Source organism: Herpailurus yagouaroundi, unplaced genomic scaffold (genome assembly GCF_014898765.1).
Source record: "Herpailurus yagouaroundi ecotype Mexico unplaced genomic scaffold, PumYag 77, whole genome shotgun sequence".
Classification (NCBI taxonomy): domain Eukaryota; kingdom Metazoa; phylum Chordata; class Mammalia; order Carnivora; family Felidae; genus Herpailurus; species Herpailurus yagouaroundi.
Window position 1 is genome coordinate 5,107,278 of NW_024412388.1, and position 26,005 is coordinate 5,133,282.

Sequence of the window (26,005 nt, forward strand, 5' to 3'; positions counted from 1 at the left end):
TGGGCAGGGCTGGACTGCGGCCGGGGAAGGAGCCGGCATGTTGCCAGGAGAGCCCAGAGCGCGGGGCGCATCTGCATCTGGAGGGCCTGATTGATCGTGCCGCTCAGAGTGGATATATTTTTTAATAATCTGTTTCCAAAATTAGCCTTCCTCTGTATAGCAGCGATCACAAACAGCATGAGACGCATTTTTTTTTTTAACCTGTCCGTGGTAGATATTTGCTTGCCTTCAAGAGAGAAGCAGATGAAGGTGCTGGTCCCCGGACCCCCGCAGCCTGGGGGCTGGGGAGCGCCTGGCCCCCCTCGAGTCCAGAGCTCATGAACCAGAGGAGATGCAGGGAGGCCACGCCCACCTGACTCAGGGCTCCTCCCTCCCTCTCCCCGTCTGCCATCAGCTCTCTGCACCTTGGTGTCCTTGGCCACGAGATGGCGGTGGTTGTGGGTTTTTTATGTGGGGTTAAAATAAATGTGGAGTTAAACATAGTAGATGCTCGTTAAACATTCAGGGAACACTAGCTCCATCCCCCCCGTCTTTGTCCTCCTGGTGGCTTTGGAGCACTGATTTCCTTCGTGGTTTTACAGGCCCTGCTGGTGCCAGATTGTAAATGCTCATTTTTAACTCAGGCCCCCTTTGGATGCAGGTGACCAGTGGGCCCCCTTCTGCTCTTGCTGGTGCCTTCTTCGGGGAGCTCCCGGCTCTCTCTACCAGTCAGGGTGTTCCGCTGCTGGGTGTTCCGTTTCCGCTTTTCTTAATTCAAAACAGTAGCTTCTCCCTGCGTTCCCTGGATAGAAACGGTGTCAGGGCCGATACGCTCGCCTTGATCTGCTCCTCCAAGGGCACGTACCCTTGACCCCTACTGGAAGACTGCCAGTGAGCGCCCGTGTCTCGATGGCTCGCGTGTAAAAGCTGCTGGTGTTACACTAAGTGCCTGCTGCGTGCCCTGCCCCGTGCTGGGCTGGGCGAGAACAGTGTCAGGGCGGCCCCGGTCCCCCGCCACCTGCCCCAAGAGCCCCTCTCTGGAGGAGGAAGGGAGTGAGGGGAAAACACAGGCCATAGTGCAATGGCCGCTGGTGTGGGGCGGGCTGCGGGCAGGGGCCGTAGGAGCTTGGGAAAGGAAAGACATAGTTAGTGTCGGCTCTCTGGAAGACAGGGTCCCGAGCTGAGCCTCAAAAGATGACAGAGTTGGGACTGGCTGGGAGGAAGGGACAGGAGTCAGCACCTGAAGCGAGGCCTCCAGATGGGGCTGAGCTGGGCAGCCAGCGGCAAACGGCTCCGAGCCCTTGCTTGCCTCGTTCGGGAATCAGGCATTAAGTCCCTGGGGTGCTGCGGTGTGGCTGGCGGGACCCCCCTGGCTGAGGCGCGGCGGCCGGTCACCCCTGCTTCTCCCTGCTCCTGGGCCAAGGCGGGCTCCGCCTGAGCCCGCCTGCTCCCATCCGGGTAGCCCTGGCCTCTGTGCAGAACCGGGGCCAGGAGGCCTTGATTCCGGAAGTTTCAGAGGACCGCTCCATGACTGCGCCAGCCAGCAGCCCTCTCTCAAGAGCCCCCGCCGCCGGCTTCCGGGGACCCCCCAGGACTTTCCCAGCACGGCCCTCATCCCTCGCGCTTCCGGGGAGTCGTGCTGACTGCTTGGTTTCCCCTCTCGTTTCTTTCTGGAATTCATCTACATCAAAGCGAGATCCCTTATGCTCAGCGCTCAACAAGGCTGTGGTGATTAAGCACTTAAATTGATTAATCAAATTTCCTGTGATGAGAAGTACTGTCATTCATTAATCTGAGCGGGATTATAAATAAGAGATGGCAGATACAGGAGACGAACGTGTTGACAGATGGAGGCGACGGCCTGAATCACAAGCAGGCGCCTGCTTCCTGAGGGCTCGAGCTGCAGGCAGCCCGGGGACAGAGCTTCCCTAAAGACAAAATTAGACCGAGATTAAAGTATCCCCATTTTAATAAAGAAATATGCATAGATGAGCGGGCGGCCGGGGAGGGGAGGGTGCAGGTTTGCATACCAATGGCCAGACTGTGTTCAGGGACGCGGTGACAGGGCTGCTGGAGGGACGCGGCTCGGCCCGGAGCAGACCCCACAGCCTTGCACACCAGTTGAGAACATGGGTTTTGGAGTCAGACCAGGCCGGGTTCAAATCCCGCCTCCACGGCTCACTCGCCGCGTGACTCGGCTGAGGTTCTTACTCTCTCTTGAGCCTCTGTCCCCCGCTGGTGAGATGCAGGTGACATGTACCCTCCTCAGGGCGTCGTTAGGATTAGATGAGGCGGTGTCTGTGAGGCACTGTTTACGCATACCACGAATATTGACTGAGCACTGACTGGATGCCCGCACGGTGCCGCCATTTAGAGATTTACAAGGAAAAGGATGGACGTGGTCCCCGCCCCTCTTAGGGCTGGCGTCCTGCAGAGAACAGATATGACACACGGGCCCCGCTTCATGGCTCCATTCCGGTGGCGGTGAGGGCCATGGAGAAGCGCAGGGTCAGGGAGGATGGGCAGTAACGGTGGAGCCTGACCTCTCTTGGGGCATGGCGACCACCTTGAGGAAGGAGCAACAGGGCTGAGCTCTGAGCAGGGCCTAGGGCTGCAGTGTGAAGAGGTGCGGCGTGGAGAGAGGCCACAGAACCGTTCCCCGGGGAGAGAAGAGTGTGAGAGGGGGGCCCTGGCAGCAGGAAGGGGCAGGCCCAGAGGGGCGCCGTCCAGGGCCCAGCGGGGGCAGACGCACAGCAAGCCAGGAGGGCCGCAGCCGCGGGTAAGGCTGGACACGGGCAGCCAGTGCCCAGAGCTTCGGGCCGTGTTGAGGATTCGGGTTTTAGGCATCAGTACCCCCCAGGTGGAGGCTTTGTGAGGGGCTTGGGGGAGGCGGCGGGGTCTCCCCACCAAGGTGCAGAAGGGAACGGCCAGCCACCACCCTGGACTCCCCAGGTGCCGCGTTCTCGGTTGACCTCGTGAACACACACGTCCCCTGGTCTACCCACGTGTGGTTCCTGCCCCCCCGGGGACACTGCCTGACTCGTGGCCACACTGATGCTAATGGAACTTCAGTTCCCAGCTCAAGTATGTGGCTTTCCCAAGAGGTCAAAGCCCCAGGGACAGCGCTCCCACCCCGAGCACTGAGGCCTCTTGTTCATGACCCAGTCTCAGATTTGACCCACCCCTCATATGTGCCTGACGCCTGTGGCCCGGCTCATGCCGTCAGTCGGCACCAGGACGCAGGGACCACGGCGGCTCTGGTCCCCAGCGCATAGTCAGAACATGCAGGGGCCTGCCACATCAGCATATGCACGTGGAGTTCACAGATGCTGAGTCGGGGTGGCCTTGGAAGCATCACAGAGGCGGTGGTGGCCGTGCCAGGGAGAGCGGGCAGGGTAGAGAACCGCCCAGCCCTGACATGCACATCAGCATCTTCTGGGTATCGGGGCCTGGACCACGTCAGCACAATGACATTTACTGAGCTCCTGCTTGGGGTATGGCCCCGCTGAGGCACTGGGAACCCGTTCTTGCCTTCCAGGAACATTGAGTAGGACAGGGGAGGTGGGCCAGTGAAGAGATAATCGCGATGCGCTGAGGTTAGGGTCCCCCAGAGGGAAGCCCAAGACAGGGGAAGGGGACTTTCTAGGATGGGCGGAGGCCAGGGCTGGGATTCGTCAGAGATGTAGGAAGTGGGAGAAGTGCAAATGGGGGTTCGAGGCAGACGGGTGGACACGGGCCAAGTGCCACGGCCCCTCTAGTCCTGACACCCTTTTCTGTCTGTTTTTACCTCCTGACGTCCCGGTCAGAGTCTCCAGGCAGCCTCTGCAGGGGCCCTGGCTCCTCAGGCCCCAGGGGGCCCGGCCTCACCTGCTCCTCTGCCCCGACACAAGGACCCGGAAAGGTCATTCTCAGGCTGCTGGGCTCACGCACTGCGATCAACCAGCAAGCCCTGTGAGCCCTCCCTGGGGCCCCTGGGAAGAATCCGCAAGAGTTTGAGGGGGTGGGGAGACGGGAGAAGCCGAACTCCCTCGCTTGTAGGAAACCCACTGGTGCTCAGTGAGATGAAAACTATCACTCCTGGCTGAATTGGCCCCTTCCACTGTTTCGCTAAATAATTAAAGACTCCTTATGAAAAGAGTTACCGTCTTAAAGATGTCAGCCCTTCATCTCTCATGTCCCGCCTCTGGAGTGTGTCCTCGGGGCCGTGTGCAAGCACCCCTGCCGAGGATAACCTTTGCCCTGGAACCCAAGAGCATCTCAAGTAGCTTTTGAAGACCCACTGTGTGCCTGGCACCGTGAGGTGCGTAGACGTCTGTCAGCTCAGCCTGGGCCTCTCCTGCCACAGTGGCTTCTACAGTATAACTTAGGGCTGGCACAGGCCTTAACGGGTCTCAGAATACAAGGGGGAGACGGCAGGGTGGGCTCCCGTCCATCTTCCATGACGGACTTCCTTTGTGCTGCCCACGCCTACGTGCTGCTTCCCTCCTCCCCGGGCACCAGGCTGGCGGGGGCAGGCAAGCTACGGAAGGCCCCGTTTCTGCCATGGAGGTGTGCCCACCGGGGGAGGGAGGGGGCTGGGAAGCAGAGGAAGGACCACCCAGCGCTGCCGGGGAGAGTCAGAGCCTGGATCAGAGGAGCAGTGAGTGTTCGCACGGCACCCTGAGGGACAAATGCAAGTTCACGGAGCCTGGAAACAGGGCTTTCCCCAACACTTCAAAAACAAAGCACGGCAGATGAAAGACAGAGAGAGGTCTGAAAGTGTGTGGCACGCTCAGGGATTCATTCCACAAACAAACGAGCGCCTACTGTCTGCCAGAAACGATGCCAGGTGCTGAGAATACAGAAGTGAGTGTGACAGGACCCACCCCCCATACGGTTTGCAGGCTGGCGGGGGGGGGGGGGGCGGGCTAGAAGCAGCCTCTGATGCTTCGTGAAGTGTGCTCCAATGAAAGCATCCTCCAGCCACCTCTGTAGCACCAAGGAAGGAGTGATTACCTCGATGGCTTCCAGGAGGAGGTGTGTCCAGGCAGGTTGGGAGGGAGACTCAGAATTCGCTCAGATGCAGGTGGCCTGAACAGATGGGGCACGGAGGGAGGTGTCGACGGATGAGACCCAGGATGGACTGAGGAGCAGAGGGGAGAGGCGGGGGTCTCCCGTGTGGGAGATCCGGAGTGCTGGGAAGGGGGAGGAGGAGAGATTGCAGAAAATCTCACAGAAAGGAGGTGGTGGCAGAGCTGGAAAGAGCGGCGAGCCCACGGGAGCCGTGGTTTGAGCAGAGTCTAAACGGATGGTCAGCGGAGTGGTCCGCAAGGAGCTGGGAAGCGGGGCTGGGGGACAGCAGAAGTGCCTTCCCGGGGTGACCCTGGACCCGGGCGAGTCTCCCCCGGGGGTTGTCTCAAGACCCCTCACAAGCTGGAAGGACTCTGTTGACCTCAGAACTGGAAGGCCCAGGCTACCTGATGCCGGAGGAATCCGGGGGCAGGACAAGGACTTGACCTCCATCGGGGGCTCCACCTTCATCACATCTACCCTCACGTTAGTAGCGTCTTGGTACTTGGTTGGAATTTTTCTTCTGAGAAGATCTGTGGTCACCTCCTAAGTGGTGAAAATCTCAATTTGCTGCAATTAGTAATGGCCGGAGGTGACAGGACCCAGGCTTGGAAGTGTCACCTGATGTGAGTCCCACTGGGTGGAGGCTGGACCTTGACTTGGGCATTCAGGAGTCCAGATGGTGTCATGGGTGGACCTGGGCTGCCGACGCCCGGCCCCACCTAGGAGCGACCTGACTTTCTTCATTTCCGTTTCCTAGAAAATGAGGGACTGGGGCTGGTGTGCAGATGATCCCTTTCAGCTGCAAACAGTTTCCAACTCGATGCATCTCCCACCCACCCGCTCACCTTGCTGTCGGCAAGAGTTAAGTTTTAATGAGAAAAGAATTTCTCTCCGGAATATTGAGTATAATTAAAACTCTGCTGTGAAAAAAAAAAAAATTAAAAATTAAAAAAAAAAAAAAAGTCCAGCAAACACGGAGAGTACTAGAGGAAGTGAAAATGTTAAAACACAACCCCCATTTCCCTCTCCCTACGACATGGATTATTAAGTCAGGTTTGAAAAAGTTCCTATTAAATATTTAAATATTGCATTAAATATTCATCATCTCAAAAATTGCTTCCTAACCGATCCTTAGGTAAATATAACAATATTTGATCACAAAAGCTGCACAGCCTGACAGGCTCAGAGAGGGTGAGAATCTGTCTGCGGCTGGGTTCCCACGGGCGCGGGGAATCCCGCTCAGGGGGCGGGGGGCCCGGAGAGGGCAGGACGGAGGAGAGCCTCAGGGCTGCGGAGGTGCCGCTGAGACCTGAGCCCGCTGGCGGGGCTCCCCTCCAGGGCTGCCTCCCCACTAGGGCCGGGTGAGGGGTGTTTCTCCAGGGTCCCCCCCCCCCCAGACCGTGCACATGGCTCTGCCCTTCCTTGTGTGGGCATCTGGTCTACCGAAGACCAGTATAACCAGCCGTCTGCGGGCAGCACCGGTAGAGGGCCCCCCACTGCAGCCTCCCAGGTGTAGGGGTTCAGTCGGCAGAGGCCCTACAGCAGCACTCCCCCACCTCAGTGTTGTTGACTGGATCACCGTTTCTGGCGCTGCAGGTGCACCGCCCGGCCTTCACTGCAGCGGCCACGCCCGTGTGAAATGGCCCCCGACGCCGCGCAGTGTCCTCTGGGTGCAAAACCACCCCCCGTTGAGAACTCCGCTCTCAGGAAAGGCAGTAAATACCTGCTGGGTGCTGGCTGGAGGGAGGGGAAGTCAAGCCAGGCGTAGTACGGGGCCAGTTTCGCACGGGCGTGGGTGCGGCGGCTGGGGACTGCTGAGCCCCGGCCACGAGCGGCCACGGGGCCAGCTCGCGGTTCCCACGTGGCACCTTCCCCGAAGGCCTCAGAGCTGGTGGCCTCCATCCATCTGCTGCCCCGTTCCGGACCTCCCCCACTGGGGCCCCAACCTCATGGCCACAGAGCCCCTCCCGCATCCAGCCGCAAGACAGCCTCCTCCCTCGAGGCCCACCCTGGGCCTCCTTCTGCACCCAGGCTCCCCAGCACTGCCCTCTCCGGGCCCCCTCGGCTGCCTTCCCACACTCGAGGGACAACGAGGTGACCAGCCCACCGATTGCCCGGATCACTGTCGCCGGTAGGTGAGCAGACCCTCACCTCTGCCACCAGCTCTCCTTGCCCCCCTCGTGCCAGTCCTGGGTGTGGGCAGAGCAGAAAGTCCGGTGCCACAGCCTCCCCCACCTCCATCCTCCTTCCCTGGGCAGGTCCCGGGGTGGGGAGGAGGCCACGAGTGTTGAGGGGCTCCCCCCACCGGCAGCCGGCATGGGCATGGGGGCGAGGGCTCTCCTGGGCAGAGTGCCGATGACTGGCTGTCAGCGCTAGCTCCCTGGGTTGGCAGACAGGAGGGTGTGAAACCCCACACTTCAGTGCATCTGGGATGTTCTTGGAGGGAGGACTGTGTGCCAGGAGAGAGTCTGCTGTCCCGTTGGACGGGCACCTCCCCACCCCAGTTGGTCTGCCGCAGAGGCTCAGGCTGTTTTGCACACAAAGATAGAAGGGCGTTCCAAGGTGGAGAAGCGGAACATTTCCCACAATGATCAGTAATCTCCTGTGAGTAGTGATCCCAACATGGCCTGTCTGGGCACTTTGGGGTGAGAGGTGGCAGGGAGAGTGAGCCAGAGGCTCAGAGCGGCTAGGAGCCACTGCTGAGTAGGAAAGGTGGCTGGCTGACACATCTTTAGTGAAGACAGCAGAGGCCGACCCCGGGAGTATGGGGCATGCCCTGGACGGGCCACAGAGCTGCTGAGCCAGTGGGACACCGGCCTGGACCCCTCTGCAGGGTGGGTCCGGGGTTTCCTAACCCGCAGCTGTCCCCGGGGTAGGGCGCAGGGACCCCCTGGCATTTTCCTGAGATGAGGCCCCCGAGGACAGGCGTGGCCACCCCCTCCCCCCACCCCCCCAGTCTGAGGTCCTGAACCCACCTTCATGGCCACGGCCTCAGCGTCTTCTCCTAGAAGACAGGCCAACGTAAATGCTGGCCCTTCTCTCTTCTCAAAGCAGCATCCCAGCGCGAAAGCCTTGGCTCAACGGAACAGTGGGTCTGGGTTCGAGTTCTGACCCTGCCATCACATTACCCTGACGGCTCAGTGTCCTGTGTGGGGAGGTGGGACAAAGGGTGAGGTCCTGAGGACAGAGGGAGGATGCGTGCCAAGCAGCCAGGGTGCGGCCACACGTCCGTAGACAACTTTGGCCAGACGCACGGAAAAGCCCGGGGAGGTGACCCAGGTAGCCGAGCTTCCTGCAGAACACGGGACGTGTGGCGTCACACAGGAGGTCTCTGTTAGCAGCCGCGGCCAGGGCCAAAGCAGGGCCCTCAAGGCCGCGGCCCACCTCTGGTGAGCAGGTGCAAGGGGGGGAGGGATGGAACCGCGGCGCGCGCTGGCCTCGCAAGCGGCACAGACGCAGACCCCGAGACGGGTGGGACTGAGTTTTCCACAGGCGCCCGGGGCCGTGAGCTGCCACTTCGCCACGCCGTCCGCAAGATGCAATACGCCTCTTGCAGCTTAGCAGCGTATTGGATTCCGACGACTCGTGTTTTAAGGCTGCCGAATAGTTGCAGGCGACAGAAAACCTGTTTCTTTCCCATTTTATACATCCAGGAGATTTGTACCACATGCAGCCGGCGTGTCATTACACACTTCAAAATGCTGCATTCTCCCTTTCCAGAACCTGCGGATCTACCGCGAGGCGGATAGAATGCGGGGCTGAGGGTGAGGGCCCTTCCGCCGGGGCCCGAGAAAGCAGCTAAGTGGAGGGTGCCTGCCTCTTGCCATTAAGAATCCAGCCCACCGCCTCCACCCCCGGGGAGGCGCATCTCCTGGCGGCTGCAGGACAATCTGTTATTTCCCCAGGGAGGCTGGGGAACGCGCTCGTGGGGGCGAAGCGGGTGTAATTACAGAGGCCCAGGCAGGGCACTGCTTTAATGCATGTAGGGTCCGCTGCTTGACTTAAGTACACCTTGCTGAGCCCCGAGACTGCGCCCTGCACTCTCACTGTGCCCAAGCTCCTGGTCCGGGGAGACCGCCCCCCACCTCGGGCCCCCCCAGCCGGGGGGCCCAACCGGGGGCCCCCCCCCCCACCTGGCCCTGTTAGTGTGGAACCAGCCCCTTCTCCAGTTGAGAGCCATTTGTGTTATGATCTCCTTTGCAGATGGCACGTCTCAGGACCTATGGGGGTGGGTTTTGGAAAGTGGGTTTCCGGAACTTCAGATCTCAGCATGCAGAGTGGCTACAGTTGCCTAGATGGCAGTGAGCGGCTCAGGCTCTGGTCCCCGCCCTGCACAGGGCCTCCCTTCCTGCCTGCTCTGGGGATACAGAGCCCAGTAAACTGGAAACTCAGGCTCCGTCTCTCCTGTGCTAACTTTCCTCCTTTGGCCCAACTAGCTTTTCCAGAACGTTCAGTGCCAGGGGAGACACAGAGGAACATGGGTCCAAACCTCCTTGAGAAGCTTTTCAATGGGGAGGGAGGCCCTCTTTCCTTTCTTCCTCCTCAGTGTAGGCTCCTTGCAAGGCCTGGGGTAGACCATTGAGTGTGGGCAGAGCCTCTGCCCACGAAGCTCTAACAGCACAAGTCATTGCCAGCCCACTCAGGTGGCCCTTCGGCCCGCTGCCCTTGGCAATCCCGCCTTCTGCTGCTGGGTCCCAACACCATGCCATTCCCAAATACCTCCTCTGGGCTGGGCCTTGTGCAGACCTGGGGTTGAGGGGGGATGTCAGCAGAGGGAAAGGGTCAAGCCCATGCCCATGGGGAGTGGACAGGCTCACTGAGAAGATAAGACCCTCAGAAAAGTGCACGGAGCGGGGTTGCCAAGAGCCAGGGCAGCTCCTCCTTAAGGGCTGAGATTTAGACAGCAGGTGCACTAGGCGGGAAGCCCGGCAAGGAGGGTGGGTCAGCCCTGCCCTGAGATGTGAGCCCCCGAGGCCAGGGTCAGCTTTGGTTCCCTATCAAAGTGCCAGCATCTTGAAAGGGCCTACCGCATGATAGGTGCTCAGTAGGCGTACCTCAGCTGAATAGGTGGGCTTGTAGATGGGCGTCTGTCTCCTGGGTCCTTTCGAGTTCCTGGAGCTGAGGTAGCTTCTCCAGGGACAGGGGGCAGCGGGACCCCTGTCCCTGGTTTGTGCCTGGGCCACAGTTTTGTTTTGTTTTTAGTTGAGGTGAAGTTCACATAACATAAAATCAACCCTTTTAAAGCAAGCAATTCAGCGGTTTCTGGAACATTCACAAGGTTGTGCAGCCATCACCTTTATCTCCTTCCAAAACCTTTCCGTCCTCCACAAAAGAAACCCTGTTCTACTACACAGCTCCTCCCGCCCCCCCCCCCGCCCCCGCCCGAAGTAAATCTGCTTTCTGACTCTGTGCATTTGTTCACTCTGGACATTTCATATACAGGAATCACACAATACGTGGCCTTTCGGGTCCGGCTTCTTTCACTCCGTGGAGTGTTTTCAAGGTTCACACACGTTGGAGTGTGTGTCGTGTCTCATTCCTTCTTCTGGCCCAGCAATGTCCCATTGTGTGGCTGTGGCTCATTCTGTTTACCCACCCGGCCGTTGACGGCTGTGTGGGCCGCTTCTGTCTTTTGTGAAGAGCTGAGCGCGCGCGGGCGTGCGAGCCGCTTTGAGGGGCTGTTTTTCATTCTTTGGGAGTTGCTAGGTCACATGGTAATTCTGTGTTTAACTTTCGGAGGGATGGGCCAACAGCTTCTCCAAAGGTTCAAAAGAGATTTTTGAATAGGCTTCCAGGCTCTGAGGGAGCAGAGGCCCCCACCATTCAGGGGAGGGAGGTTGGAGGGGGCACTACATGTGTTGGGGAGCAGGAGAGGGAGTGGGGCAGAGAGCTCGCACCCCAGCCCTGGGGATGGGATCCGTGGTAGAGAAGGGGTGTCCTCACTGGAGGGTGGGGAGCACCATCCTCCTATGCTGGGAGCAGGGTGTATCTGGGGAAACTGAGGAAGCATGTGTTAATGGAAGACCACCTGTGCTCTGGTCATAGAAAACACGTGGGCGTTCCATCTTCCTTCAATCTAACAAACCTGCAAGGTCTAGGGCATCAGCTCCCCGCCCTCTGCTAATAAGGACTTTGAGGTTCAAGGAGACCAAGCTCCTCCACATACACGACCTTCCCAGTCCTTAGTGCTTTAAAGTGCCTGAGAGTTTCCAGCTCAGGCCTGGCTCCAGTGCCCACATGCTGGCCGCAGGGGCAGATCAGGAAGGGCAGGGAGGGGCTCTGCCCCCCAACTCAGTTCTCCTCCAGAGGTGCCCGGGCCTGGACACAAACACTCTGTCTGAAGGCCTGGCTCCCTGGGGGACATTCTCGCCTCCCCCTGCTCTCCCACGGGGCCAGCATCCCTCGCGTCCTATATTCAGAGGACGGGAGGCCTCTCGTTCAAGGTCATGGAGACCTCCGAGTGCCAGCCCTTCCTCCTGCAAACGCCTGGTACCTCCTTGGGTGGCCATTACTGTTCAAGCCTCACCCCTGTTACTATCATCACTACTATTTCCATTCTACAGATGAAGACGTGAGACATCGAAGCTCAGGGCCCTGAGTGACTTCAGTTCATGTCCCTAAGTGTCAGCAGGCTCACGGGGGCGTCCGATGTGCTCAGGCACTTGGAGGCACCGAGAGCAGGGCCTGGTGAGGGTGGGACGTCCCCACGTGTTTCCAGCACATTTGTTTCTAGGGGAAGGGGTGCGGCTCAGTACTTCCTGAGGTTCCCAAGACAGCCAGACTTACCACCCACCGGCATCTCTCTGTGGCCGGAGCCGGCCAGCGGCATGATCCCGTTTGGGTGTGTTTCTGACACAGGCCCCCAGATCGATCGCCTGCCGCCGGGGACGCTCCCTTCACCGGAGGGCTCTTCCCTGCCGCCCTCTCTCTTTGTGGTGATGTTTTTGTGAACTTGAGAAAAAATCAGGAAAAGGCCGATTCCCTCTGTCCAGCCCATTAATTCTGCATGCTCAGGCCCAAATTAACCTTGGCAAGGCTTCGAGAGGAGAGAGTAATTCTAACCTTAAAAATCTGCTGATTAAAGCTGGTTTCAGGAATTCGATTCCACTTAATGTCTTGGCAGGGAGCCCAGCCTCACATTAACACGGCCACAGACTCGGGTCCTGGCATTTCCCTCCACCTTCTTAATAAACAAAACCCCGTTGCCTGTTTGAAGCGAGAATTCCTTTCCCGGACTCCCTTGCTGCACGAAGCTGTGTGTGTGCCTTGCAGAGCACCGTGGGCACCTGGGTGGTGTCACAGGTGCCCGGGAGGGGCGGCGCTGAGAGCTGGGTTCCAGCAGGCCCTGAAGCAGAGCAATAATTACAGCAGAGATGCCGGGCCCTCGGGCCCCAAGCGTACCGAGCAGGGCAGGTGTCAGAGCAGGGGCTCCTTTCTGGGCAGCCCTCTGCCTTCCGTGCCACCTACAATGGCCTCTGGGGACTTTAGGAGCCCAAGTGCCAGTGTTTGCACATCTCCCAAGCCCCTGCACCTTCTGGGAACAGGGACCAAGGGATGGGTCATGAGTAAAGACAAGGGCCAGCTACCTGGAACATACACATACACCGAAAACCCTCAGCGCCAGAAGACACAGCCGCTGGCCTCCTATAGAGACTCCGCGTTCCCCACTAGCAGTCACTTTGGCTAAAATGTGCAAAGCGTTGCTAAGGCGTGTCAGCCTCAACAGGCCACCTGGCAAGGGGAGCACCAGAGCAAGAGCTACTCGTGGGAGTCCACTTTCCCCCTCAGAGTCCACAGTCCAGGGCTGTCTGGTACACAGCAGAGGGCTGAGTAGGTGTTGGTGGAAGGAGGGGAGGAGGGGAGGCCATGACCGGCAGAAGCCACTTTCTAGATCAGTTCCAGCCCCTTGGCAGGGCACCAAGAAACAGGTCTCAGCAATACACTTTGATGAGAGAAAGGAAATTTCACTTTACTTGTTTATTATTTGTGCCCGGTACTTTTAGGAAGTATTTGAGATAGAAACAGCCCAGATATGTTGCCATAGGCTCAAAGAACAAGAATGCGAGTGTGGGGAGAGAGCTGAGTCAGGGGACGTGGGTATGTACATAGAGGGACAGAGATAGAGAGACGGAGGGAGGGAGAGACAGAAGGACAGAGGATAGTTTCCCCGCCCAGCACACCTGGCGAGGAGGGGCAGGGTGGGATGGACCCCCTCCGAGGGCCCTGGGGGACCAAGTGCCCCATGGGATTTCCGAGATGTGGAAATGCCCCCGGAGGCCTGGCTTCTGCAGCTGTTTGGCAAGCGTGGGGGGTGGGCAGGAGCCCACACCCGCCTGCCTGAGGGTGGCAAGGGTGGGAAGGCGGGCAGGTATGGGCCACCAGGTGCCTGGACTGGACCCCTGGCAGGAGCCCAGAACAGGGCCCTCGGGCCAACCAGGATGACTGCAGAGTTGAGCCCGCGGCCCCCACTCCTGCCCCGCCTGCTCTGCGGGAGAGCCAGGGCTCGGATCCCCTCCTTCCCTAAATCTAAATTTACCTCATTATCAATTTTTAGCTATTACTCCATTTTATACCCACTAATTTATTAATCCTGAAACCCCCCAAAAACAATAAAACTGAAGCTCCAGGAATTTTATTTATATCTTTAAACATGATTTTTATGCCTTTTTATCTAGAAATTCATTTAATCTTTATTGCTGTCCTCACTCATGTCATGGTTAGGCTGCGGCAGCTCTGCTCGGATGTGCTGTCCTGGGGACGCTGTCCCTTGGCGGGGGGGGGGGGGGGCAGGTGAGCAGAGGCGGGGGGAGGGGCACAGGGGGGCCAGCGCGAGGCCATACCTGGCGGGGCCTGATGTTCTACAGTGGCCCTGGGGCAGGATGTCACCTCCCTGGTCCCTGGAAAAGGCTGGCGGTGAGAGGCATCTCGTTGCTCGTGCTGTCCCCTGATCTCTGCCCTTTAGTTCCCCTTCGGGTCCTTTTTCCAGAGACCTAAAGGGCCCACGTGCTATAAAGATGGTCTAGAATTTTCTATGGAGATGTTGGGGAGCCTCCAGCATGAGGCCCCCTCTCTTGACCCACCCATAGCACCTCTTAGCGCTTCTCCCCACTCCTCATCCAGACCCAGAAGCACTGAAGGCCTCCCAGGGACACCAGAAACCCCTCCTGGAGAGTCTCTTTGGCTCTCTCTGCTTGCCCAAGGTGCCCCTACCCCTGCGCACCCCCTCCCCCAAGCTCCTGCCGATGCCGGTCCCCAGGGTCTGGGGGTGCACAGGACTGTCTGCAGGGCAGTGGGGTGGGGTGCACATGTGTCCTAGGCCTGCCGGGCTCTGCCCCATTCTGGCTCTGTCCCTTGCACACCGCTGGTCTGTGGGGACGGGGCGGAGAGCTGCCAGCCTTCCATAGTTTGCTGCCCCATGCCTTTCTCTCTGCCCCTCAATTCCTCCGGCTCTGGGGACCTGACCTCCACAGCCAAGCTAGGCCACCTGGTCCGCAGTGTCCCTTTGGTGTGTGCGCCACAGCTTCTGCCCATAAGCTGGGGGTGAATTCCCAGAGCTCAGATTCCAGCTTTAACGCGTCCCTGTGACCTTGGGTTAGACACAACTCTCTCTGAGCCCCAGCTCCCACATCTGCAGAGAGGGCATCCTCTTCCGGGATAACGGAGAGGACCCCGGTCTTTTCCCCATCTCCTGGGTCACCTGTGGCACCAAGCACAGGGGAGACACTCGATTAATTGGCAGAAAGACCAGTTATTTTAATGTCCTGGAAAAGCAGGCCACCAGGATGCCAGGCCTGGAGGTGGCCAGTCTCAGGGAGGGCGAGTTCCTTGAGGTTCTGGAGAATGAATCTTTGGGAGCCTGCCCACCCCAGCCCAGAGAGGCCCCCCCCCCCAAGAAAATACAGGCCCAGGCCAGCCCCCTTGCCCTCTAGCCTCAGTCCCCCGCTGTGGCAAGCCTGGGCTGCGTTGGGAGATGCCTTTGCTGATTGTCTTAGGAGACAGGCCAGGATGGAGACCCGGTCAATGATGATCTAATATTCCAGATCTCTCCTGTCACCCAACCCAGAGGCCAGATCAGACTGCAATCCATTTAGCTCAAACTAATTTTAAAGCAATTCACTATTTAACAAGTTCTGAGGCCCAGTGCTTTTGCAGGCAGCATGCGAATTGAATCATTTGGTCTAATCTTAGATTAATACGAACCAAATCCTTCAGTGAGGACGGTCCTGGGAGCAGCCTGGGACTTTACCCCTTTGTCTTTGCCGCAGGCAGGCCCTGCAGAAAGCCTGACCCTCAGCCACTGGCCTGGACGCCTGAGTGATGCTGCCAGGGGCTGGCCCACTGGGCAGGGTCAGACGGGGTAGGTCTGAGTTCCCCCCTGCCTCTTCCTAGCCCACGTGGCCTTGGACAAACTGCTAGCCCGTCCAGCCTCAGCCTTCCCCAGGATGTCTCTGTGCGGGGCAACGTAGAGCTAGAGACAAGAGAAAGTCCACGTCACCCCACCAGTGCCCCTACACGAGACCTTCTAGTGCCTCTGGGGATGTGCTCCGGCTTCCGGGGGGCCCCAGGGAGCATCAGGCTGTGTACCATGCGGCAGCAGCTGCTGGTCCGGGGAGATCTGGAAGGTGCTTGTGGGTTTTCCCTTCACTTGCTCCTTGGAGAGCACCTGCTTCTCCCAGGATGTCAAAGCTTTGGCAGCAAAGGAACCGTGTTTACCCCCTTCCATGAGCCCTGCAGCTCTGTCTGCCCAGGTGTCTTCCTGGGGGCCCGCCCCCCCCCCCCGCCCCACGAGTCCCAGGGCCGGCTCACAGCTCAGGCAGGCGAGACACTTTGGTGCCTCTAGGGTCACCCTGGAAGGATGGGGCTCTCATGGGAGAGAAGAAAGCACCAGGAAGACATAGGGCAACGAGAGGCGGAGACAGCGGCTGGGAGGCAAAGCTGGGGGGATCAGATCCAAAGTTCTGATTCTGCTCCTGCACTTGTTCCTCAAATCCCCAGAGCCCCCCAGTCCTTGCAGGAAACCTGCTTCAACAAGCAGGGTCTGGACCAGTGCCGCAGGGCAGAGCCATAAGAACCACAGGGCCTTTGCTTCCACGCAAGGCCATCCGCCGACCGCTCATCACTGGTCTCGTGGGGGTTCAGCAGAACGGTCTGTGGGTTCACAGACTCGGCCACCCAACATCAGGACCAATCCTCTGTGGTCCCTTGCAGAGGATTCAGATGGGAAAGCTGGGAAGAAGGCGACATCCTTGCCCATGCCCCTCCTTCCGCCTAGAAACTTCTCTCGTCCACCTGACCTGGTCTTTTCCACCTGTTGTCCCCTGGCCCGCGGCTCCTCATCACGAATGTCACTTCCTCTTCAGCACGGCAAAGACTCTTCCCTCCCCCGGCCTCCCTTGCACTTAGCATCAGCCCTGTTTCGACCTGGTTTTGTTGGTTTGCTTGTCTCTTTCTCCCACAGGGGAGACTGGGGGGTCACAGAGGACTGGGGCTAGGGACAGGCACGGAGTCGACAACAGTGAGAACTTGTTTACCACAGAGCCAGGGCCCAGCCCGGCCCCAGGTGCCCTTTTTCAGAGGGGGTGGCTGTCACTCCATCCACTAGGGGAAGTGCCTCTCACCTGCCCCTGCCCAGGATCTTCTGAACAAGTGGCCCCTTACCCCTTCATCACTTCAGGGCAGGATTAAATTGTTATCTTCTGGGTGGATTCTCCCTTCCCTTCTATTATCTCTTTGTCTTCTGTCTCCTTTATACCAGAATGCATTTTTTAAACTATTCATCTTTGTCATGTAAACATCAGATTCAAGTGTGTGAGAGAAACTAGGCCCCTAAAAATCTTCTTTCACTCTGATTGCCGCTGTGCGGACGGTCACCTTCCCGATGGGAGGGTGGTGAGGCCGGGCCACAGGGGGAGCACAGGGGCCACCGCCAGAAGCCTAACCCAGCTCTCAGGGTTCTAAGCGGAGATGTGCCATAAACACCCTAGTCTGAGGACACAGCAGGTATCGTCCCTGCATTGGAGAAGGCTTTGGGCGTGGGGAGAGGCAGGGAGCGGGCTTTCTGTCACAGCACAGGGGGCTCTGGGAGACACCGGCTGACTGATTCAAGATGTGGAATGACACGTACCAACCTGCAGGCATACCAGCTTCCCAGAGTGGAGCCAACGTCCAAAAGCCCAACCTCCGTGTTCTGTCTTGCCCCAAACCCTGGTTCCCCCAAATCCCAGCTATTGGGGTTTTAGGCTCCAAGAGTCTCAGCCAAACATCTCTACCCTGGGTGTCCACTCTCGTCGTCTAGAGCCACAGTGTCCAATTGGAGCTTTCTGTGATGATGGAATGTTCCATCCCATCAAACCCAGGAGCCACCAACTACCAGCTGTTGAACGCTGGAAGTGAGGCTAGTAGACTGGGGAACCGAAGTTTCGATTTTATTTCATTCTACTAAATTTGAATTTGAACAGCCACACGTGGCTGGTAGCTGCCATGTTGGAAACCGCCATGCTGGAGAGGCCTGGGCAATGCACCTTCCAGCAATCCGTGGAGTAAGAGGCCGGGCTCACACTTTCCCAGAGATGAAGGTCAACAGCAAACCTTGGCTTTGCAGGTTGTGGGAGGTGGCCCCAGGAAACAGAATGAAATGTTTGCTCCAGAGAAGCGATTTCGCTGGCAGCCGAGGCCATAGAGGTGTTTTGTTCCTCTAAAGGAAAGGGCCAAAGCACCTATACATCCCCAATAGCACACTGGCTACTTTCAGCTTTCTGTGCCTTACATCACTGAATGCTGCTCAGTTAATAAATAAGGTGCGTGACCGGTAGAGGAAGCCATGTGTTCACTGAGTACCTACTACATGCCAAGAAGCCCTCTGGTCCAAGTACCCGGCCTGAGTGTTGGCTAATCTCGCGAGAGGCATCGAGGGTGACGTGCAACGTACTCAGGCCCAGGAAACAAACACCCGGAATTGGGTCCAATTGGAAAGACATCAGAGCCCTGTGAAAGCTTCCATGGACAGGATGGAAGCTGTGATCTGTTCGATACTGTCCTGTGTCATGCGCATTTGTTAAATGAGCAAACTGTCGCTCCCACGCGTTTAGGCCTGCGCTGCTCCCGCTTTGGCCTGCTTAGATACTCACATGACGTGGAAGTCAAGCACAGTTTCCTGAGCACCTGCTCTGTGGAAAGCACCGTGGGGAATTTTACAAAGGACAATACAATTCGCGTTCTTGCCAATCTGATGAGACTTGTGCCCATAAGCTGGGGGTGAATTCCCAGAGCTCGGATTCCAGCTTTAACGCGTCCCTGTGACCTTGGGTTAGACACTACTGTCTCTGAGCCCCAGCTCCCACATCTGCAGAGAGGGCATCATACCACCCTCTTCCGGGATAACGGAGAGGACCCCGGTCTCTTCCCCATCTCCTGGGTCACCTGTGGCACCAAGCACAGGGGAGACACTCGATTAGCCAGGACTGTGGGCAAACTATGCCCACAGGCTGGATGTGGCCCACCACCTAGTTTTGCACAAGCTGAGCTCGGATGGTGTTTACATTTTATAATGGTTGGTTGGGGGAAAAAAATCAATAGAAGAAGAATGTTCATGACACGTGAAATTCTGCCCAATTCAAGTGACAAAATCCACGAATGAGGTTTTGTTGGGACACGGCCACACCCATTTATTTACCTATGGTCCAAAGCTACTTCTGCCCTATAAAGTCAGGGTTGAGCAGTTGTAACAGTGACCGTCTGACCCACAGGCTGAGAATATTTACTCTCTGGCCCTTTACAGGAAGTGCCAGCCCCTGTGAGACAGGAGGCAGGAGTGCAGATGTGTGAAGCCTACATGATGGTGGTGGTGAATAGCATGCCTGAGGCAGAATCCACACCCTCGTGGCTGCCCTTGACCCTGGGAGGCCCTTTCCGGGGACCGCTTCCACTGGCCGGGTCAGGAAGGGCTTCCTGGGATACAGAGGCCCTGGATGGACTCGGGCTGAGTGGGGTTTGCCCTGGCAGTGGGACCCCACGAGGGGAATTGTAGAAACAGGAGCCACAAGGCCTGCCTGGGGACAGTGAGCCGGCCGTGTTCTGTGTAGCCCTAGCTGAAAGGGGAAAACAGAGGGCTGGGCTTTTGGTGGGGGGCAGGGAAGGGAAGGAAAGTGGGGAAGGGACACAGAGGCAGGGAAGGAGGGAGGAAGGGAGGAAGAGGGGGAAAGAGACGAGGGGGGTAGGGAGGGAGAGGTGGAGAGAGAGGTGGAGAATCAGCTGGTCACAGAAGCCATCGAGGGCTGGACAGGAAGGAGAGGCACCTGGTGATGTCCCAATATCACAACCAGTAAACTTGGCTCATCACACAGAGATGTCCCCCTCTTTCATCCACTGAAGCCATCGGGTGTTGAGCCTTGGCAGGCGGTCTGGCAGGTGGGGGACCTCCCTCCCCCGACGGCTGAGTCTGTGGGGAGAAACCCACTGGAGGAGATTTGCAGCCAAGGTGCTCTCTCTTTGTAGGAAGAGTTTATCTTGACTTGAAGGCAGCTCCCGTTTACTCTTGGTTTCCCTGTAAATTTATCTTTCCTTTTTATTTAAGAAGGGGGAGGGGCGCCTGGGTGGCGCAGTCGGTTAAGCGTCCGACTTCAGCCAGGTCACGATCTCGCGGTCCGTGAGTTCGAGCCCCGCGTCAGGCTCTGGGCTGATGGCTCAGAGCCTGGAGCCTGTTTCCGATTCTGTGTCTCCCTCTCTCTCTGCCCCTCCCCCGTTCATGCTCTGTCTCTCTCTGTCGCAAAAATAAATAAACGTTGAAAAAAAAAAATATTTAAGAAGGGGGAGAAAAGCCCCATAGTGTCACATAAGCAATTTTGAGTATTTAAGAAAAACTCCTTCCCTGCTCAGCTGTCATGTTCACAGGAAGCTGTCAGGCCTTAATTCCGCAAATATAACGATTTTGAAAGTTGCTTCCAGCTAGGGGTGAGGTTCTCCCGAATTTCCTATAAATAGCTAGCTGCTTTCTCTTTTTCCTTCTTTGTACACACACATCAACCAGGGACTCACGGCACGCTTTCCCCCACACACCCCCGCACGCGTGTGCATGTGCACCTCACGCTTACGTGCACACACACACAGCTGCGTCCACCAGCTCTGGAAGACGACTCTCCCCCCAATCGCATCATGGCTCCTAGGCGAAAAACTCAACCCACGGAGCCCCCAGGGGAGCCCCAAGCCTGATCAAAAAGCACCAGGAGTTTGTAAAACACAGATCACCACCGACAGACTTGATTGCTTTTTTGATTAGTGAAAGAATGGATTTGATACACTGCCTCGTCCGATAACGTGCAGTTAATCCCCAGTTGTCATATGGGCTAGAAGTGGGCCAAGAGCTGCCAGGTGATGACGTGGTGACAAAGGCACCCGGGAAGAGAGGGTGGCACCGGGGCTGTGGGCTGGCTGGGGGTGCCCTGTGAACGGAAGGGGAGAGGACCAGGGTGTGGAGCACGTGGCGAGGCAGGCCGGTCACATGCTGAGCCTCATCAGGTTCACGCCTCCCCTGCTCCATCCGCCTGCAGGCGGGGCTGCGTGTTGCAAAAGCCAGCCTGAGGGGACACTCGCTCCCGGGCATCTCTGTTTCCTTCCCACGCCATCCCTGTGCCCAGATTGCGGTTTCCAGCCCAGACTGAGCACCATTCTGTGCATTCTGTGTCTCTACTAGCTTGTCTTCCAAACTCCTTGAACTCACCAGGTAGGAATCTGAAACCAGCCTCTCCCCCCAGCAGGCTGCTGCACCCCCAGGGTTTGCTGTCCCGGTGCCTGGGACCCCTTGTCCCCCCACGCTTGTCTGAACAGGTGCACGGGCGTCGTCCTCGCACCCGGCGAGCGTGGCCACTTCTCCACACCTGCACGGCCGCCACCATCCAGTGCCAGGGTGGCTCCCGACTCACAGGGCTGGCCCCAGTGCCCTCACCTCCCTTGGCTGTCTTCCCTGGCCACACTGTGCCGCGGTGAGCTTCCGAAAGGCAGACCTGGTCATGACATCCGAGGGCAAAGTCAAGCTCCTGGCTGTGACCCCCATGGCTTGTTGTCACCTGACCTACTTCGTCTCCCCCACCTGGACCCTCGTCATGCTTGGCCTTGCATCCAGGGTCCTATGGTTCCTCAAGCCAGCCTCTGCCTCACCTCCTGTCCCCACCTGCTTTTCCTGCTGCTGGGATGATGATCCGCACCCCCCCCCCCCCACTCTTCCCTCAGCCGCGCAGTCCCTCCAATGCCCTCTCCCACTGTCCTCTGGGACTGTTCTGGGCATCAGCTCTTGACCCTCACAGCCACCCAGGAGACAGGAGGAGGAAGGTGCCCACATCACAGCCTAGAAGGACAAGGACCCTCCTAGCAGGTCTCGTACCCCAAGCAGGACCCGTCTCTCCAGAAGCCCCTCTTTGCTGACTCCAGCTCACCAAGGGTGGATTCTGGGAAGCCTCTCCCCCCACAGGGACAGTAAACCAGCTACTCAACATGAGTCAGATTTCCCTGAAACTGAAGCTGAGCGCTTTAAGCATTCAATGTGGAGCCATCTTCCAGGATGGTTTTCTAGTATGTAGTTTAAAGTCCTGAGCCTTTGGAATAACACAAGCAAAAATGAACCATTTATTGCCTTCAGGTCCTGTACCCTGTACTGGGCTGTGGAGACCGGTGGGACACTTGTTGGCCACCGTCATTCAGAGGGTCTGAGGCTCCCTGCCTCACCCTGGAGCTTCCAGTCCCGGAAGTACAGATGGGCAGTGAGCCATGGGAGGGACCCAGCGTGCGGGGCAAGGCAACACGGGGAGGGGGGCATGCGCTTGGGCTCCTTGAGTCCTTAGGGTTCTAGAGGGGGCTTCCCTTCCTCCCTCGATGCTACTTGACATGGTTCGCTCTCGTCAGGGGTCCGCTGTCCCTCTCTCCAGCCTTCATCGATGATGCCTCTCATCTGTGGAGACCAGAGACATCAGATCACCAGGGTGGTTAGAGTAATATCTAAAAATAGAGCAACTAGGTTCTGAGTGAGGCCCTGAGGGTTCCTCTGATTAAAATGCATGAGCCTTGATGTAGAAACGGTGATTTTTTTCTTTTTAACATCATCCTGCTCATTGGATGGTTCTGGGCACTTCTGGGCAGGTGAGGTTGCCCACAGGTGCTAGGGAAGCCCAGGGGAGGGGGGGGGGGCGTGCTTTCTACTTCCTGTGGACTCTCAGAAGGGACACACAGTAGGTGTTGGAGTCCCAGGGAGTCCTCGTGTGTAGTTCAAAGCTGCTGCAGCCTGGCGCACACAGATCAGCAGTGAACTTGAGGGGGGGGTGGGGAATGGAGGCGCAAATCAACCACATTCTTTTCAAGTTCGAGAGAAAGCAGTGGAAAGAGAAGGAGACAGGTGAAGGAGGGAAGTCTGCAAACCCTCAAGAGGAATGAACAGTGAGAAAAAGCGGATGCGTGGCCTTTTATTTCAAAGAGACAGGAGAGAGTTCTTCTCTCAACAATTTATGTCTCTCTCCATTTGGCTCATTACATGAGCCAAAGTAATGAAACTTCCCACGAGAATATGCAGACTCCAAAGGAAAAGAACTGATAAAAGTCGCAGGGTGGGCTCCTCGTTCATGGCAAATGAGAGCTCACAGGAAGTGTCCAAACAGGCGCCTCTCTCGGCAAGAAGGAGTGAGTTATCAAAAATAACAGTAAAAAAAGAAACACGGCGTATTAAAAAACAGAAGAGTCAGGAAAGTATATTGCCTTCTTAATAATAAATACGTTTCGTGGGCAAGAATTGCAAGGGAATCGTTTAAATTAATTTCCGCTTTGTTTGGTTGGTTTATACAGGGTTTGGTCCCAGCTGACAGCAATCTGTAAAAGTTCTAACATATTGGAAATCTGATTTTCTTACAGCCAGAGTCCCGTAGTCCAAACTGATTTCTCTTTCAACTCTGCTAATCAGACAGGGCTCAAATGGATTCCTGGTAGAACCGAATCGCACTTGGTCTTTTGGGGGTATATTAAAAAATTTCTGGTATAAGCTTTAAATGCAGAGAGAGCTGCTGGCCAGTTGTCACTGCAGTGTGGTGTGAGGGGCAGTGGGGGGCGGGGGGTGGCAATGGCCGTGGCTCGGATGAGCAACAAGGGGCCCAGGGAAGACCTTGCCCATCCCCGGCCTGCAAGGCTCTGGTGCCCTGCCTTCTCTTTCTGCCCCACCGATTGTGGAGCAGGTGTTTGGGAAGCCAGGGAAACACGGCAGGAGAGGGAAGGAGAGAGTCCTGGTTTGAAGGCAAAACCCTGGCCACCCCGAGACTCGCATAATTGGGTTCTGAGAGGACCCTAGAGGACTGTCCTCCTCACCAGGCCCCACTCTCCCCCTCCGCCTGCAAGCCCGTCCCCACTGCTGGCCCTGACTGTCCTGTCTCCGGGTCCTAGCGTCCCTCCTCACCATGCGCCCCCCCAAACCGAATCCATCTGTGAAAGATGCAGGCTTCACCTTAGAACAAACACAAATGTGATTGAACAGACTAAATAGAAGCCAGCAAGTGGGGCATGCACGAGGGGCCTCTCGGTTTCTGGAGGTCAGTCCTACGAAGTGCCACCCCCAGCCTCAGAGGTCCTGCCATCCAGGGCTGCCCTGCTCACCCGGTGTGATACCCTTGACCAGGAAATGTCTGGAGAGTGTGTGTGTGTGTGTGTGTGTGTGTGTGTGTGTGTGAATCAATCCCACACACGTTCAGCCCCTCCCCGTACACCAAGGGGTCTTAACCTAGGCTCTATGAATGAACTTCAGGGTAACCCCCAGCCCCTACAATTATGGGCAAAACGCACACGAATGTGCATTCCCGCGTCCCCACCTCTTCTGGGTTCTCATGTGCCTCCATGGCCCCTAAAAGGGAAAGCACCCAGCTGTCCGCCCGGGTTTGCCTGCTGCCTTGCCCACTGTGCTTCTTAGATTCCGACCCGGACCTCGGTCCCGGCCCCGGAGCCAGGCGCACGGGCACCGGCCCTCGGCCTCCCAGGGTGCCGGTGGCGTCCGCGGCCCTTTCTCGCTCCTTCTGTGTTGCGCCGTCTCTCTCTCTCTCCCTTCCTTCCCTCTTTCCAACTGAATTCTCGTTTTTCCTCTCTCCCTAGTGCTTGTACGGCTGCTATGTCCATTCCTCCATCATCCCCACCTTCCACCGGAGGTGCTACTGGCTCCTTCAGGTAGGTGGCTGGGACTGGATTCTTCTTCCGTCGCCGGTGCTGCGGAAGGTCTGTGGAGGGAGCTGCGTGGGCGTGGGGTCCGGCGTGCGGCGGCTTCGGGCGGGGGTGCCCCGGCCAGAGCTCCTAGGGGCATTGGCGTGTGGTGCTGAGGCCAGGTGTGTGGCCAGCCTGGTGTGCTGTGCGATGCCAGGGAGGGGAGAGGCCTGGGGTGGGGGGTGGGGGGGGGCCGTCCTTCCGCCCCATGAGAGTAAAGCCCCACCGGGTGCTTCCAGGGTGGCTCGGTTTCCTCTTGATGAGGACGGAAAGAAGGCTGAGCGTCTGCCCGACTGCGGAATGCCCGTTGGCCGAAAGCTGTGCGTTCACATTCTCTTGTGGGTTAGTCAGTCGTTGGCACGCGTGGAAAATCGGCTCTCAGAGGCATGCCAGTGGCAGCCGGATTGATCGGAAGGGTTGTTGGGAGAGCGGGGGCCCACGGCTCAGCGGGAAGGAGCCCAGGAATCGATCTGTGATGTCTGCCATGCAGGGGGACGGAGAAAGGGGCGGAGGAGCCCCCCGGCCACCCTCGCTCCACAAGGGTGACCTGGCTCCCAGCTCTGTGTCCATGGTGCCCGTGCACAGCCTCACGGAGTCGGGCCTGGCTCGGGGCCGTGGCCGCCCAGCCTCTTGCCTGTTGGTGGTCAGTGGCGGTCAGAGAGCCCGGCAGAGGGTGCCGCCGTGTGAGTGGGAGGGTCCGAGGGACCCATCAGCGAGGCTCGACCTGGTCCTTTGCAAAGCTTGTCCCCGATCGGCAGCCGCTCTCTGTGGGCCCAGGCATTGCTGCCTCTGACCTTTCCCACTGTGGTTCTAACCATCTGTATCCAGAGCAGTTCAAGTGAGCCCGCCCCTGGCCCCGGCGGCCGGAGGAGCTCCCTGGCTTGGGGAGTACGGTCAGGAGGGGTCTGGCAGATTAGAAAGCAAGCCCCTGACACCATGGTGTGTATTCAGAGAGCTGAGGCCTCACGTGCCAGAGCGCAGAGGGGCCACTGGTCCCAGGGAAGGTGGCCTGGAAAGCATCTGCGGGGCCCAGAGCCATCTTGGTGTGGACGCCGAGGCTCCGCCTGGACAAGGCTCTCGGTCTGTCGGCTCTGCCCAGCCCCTGCCTCCTTGCCCTTCTCCCTCAGTTCCAGAAATAATTGTCTGCGGTTCAGCAAGTTCATTAGCAGATGACGCCTGAGACTGTCCAAGGATGTGCTGATTTGCAAAGACACGGCTTCCCTGACATCTTGCCCTGTTGTCATTTTTCGGGTTCCTCTCCCTGGGAGGCTGGGCTGGTGGCAGTGGGGGTTCCTAACTGCTCGGCCCTGCTTCCTTGTGAAAGGGGCCTCCAGCGTGGTCATGGGATGATACTTCTCGTCTTGTTAATGCAAAAGGTTCTCTGTTCCGCCTGGCAGAGGAGTGGAGTGTGGGACCCCCCACCTCGAGAGCAGGGATCTGGTACAGCGGGGGCCATGTCCTTGTGCCCCAGGGTCACGCTCTGGCTGCTGAGAGGTATTTTCACCTTGAGCAGCCTGTGGCCCTGTGAACTCCTCCCTGGCCTCTGAAGGCCCCGGGGCCTGTTTTGGCTTTTTTCCTTTCCAGTTTCGTGCCCCATCCAAATGCCTCTTGAGCACACTCTCCCAATTCCAGGCCTGATCACTGGCCTGTTGGAGCAGCGCCCCGGAAGTCGGCTTCCTGCCAGCCAGGCGCTCCTGCACCCACGCCATCGCCTGTCTCCTCTTGTCCCATCACGTGCTCGCGGCTCTTTGATTCCACT

General features: G+C 58.0%; 1 protein-coding gene and 1 long non-coding RNA gene across 7 annotated transcripts in view; one reads left to right on the forward strand and one right to left on the reverse strand.

The window, feature by feature from the left end:
• CAMTA1 (calmodulin binding transcription activator 1) overlaps positions 1 to 26,005 on the forward strand; it is an 828,802-nt gene that overhangs the window by 556,967 nt on the left and 245,830 nt on the right. For all 6 annotated transcript variants that reach the window (XM_040460083.1, XM_040460077.1, XM_040460058.1 and 3 more), the window contains exon 6: positions 24,142 to 24,213. In XM_040460083.1, coding sequence (XP_040316017.1) covers positions 24,142 to 24,213 — 72 coding nt within the window. The remainder of the gene's footprint in view (positions 1 to 24,141; positions 24,214 to 26,005) is intronic.
• Positions 21,626 to 25,970, reverse strand: LOC121020175 (uncharacterized). The gene is made up of 2 exons (XR_005785997.1): positions 24,183 to 25,970; positions 21,626 to 21,970 (listed from the first exon to the last, which is right to left on the reverse strand). It is a non-coding gene; the product is annotated as an uncharacterized LOC121020175 (long non-coding RNA).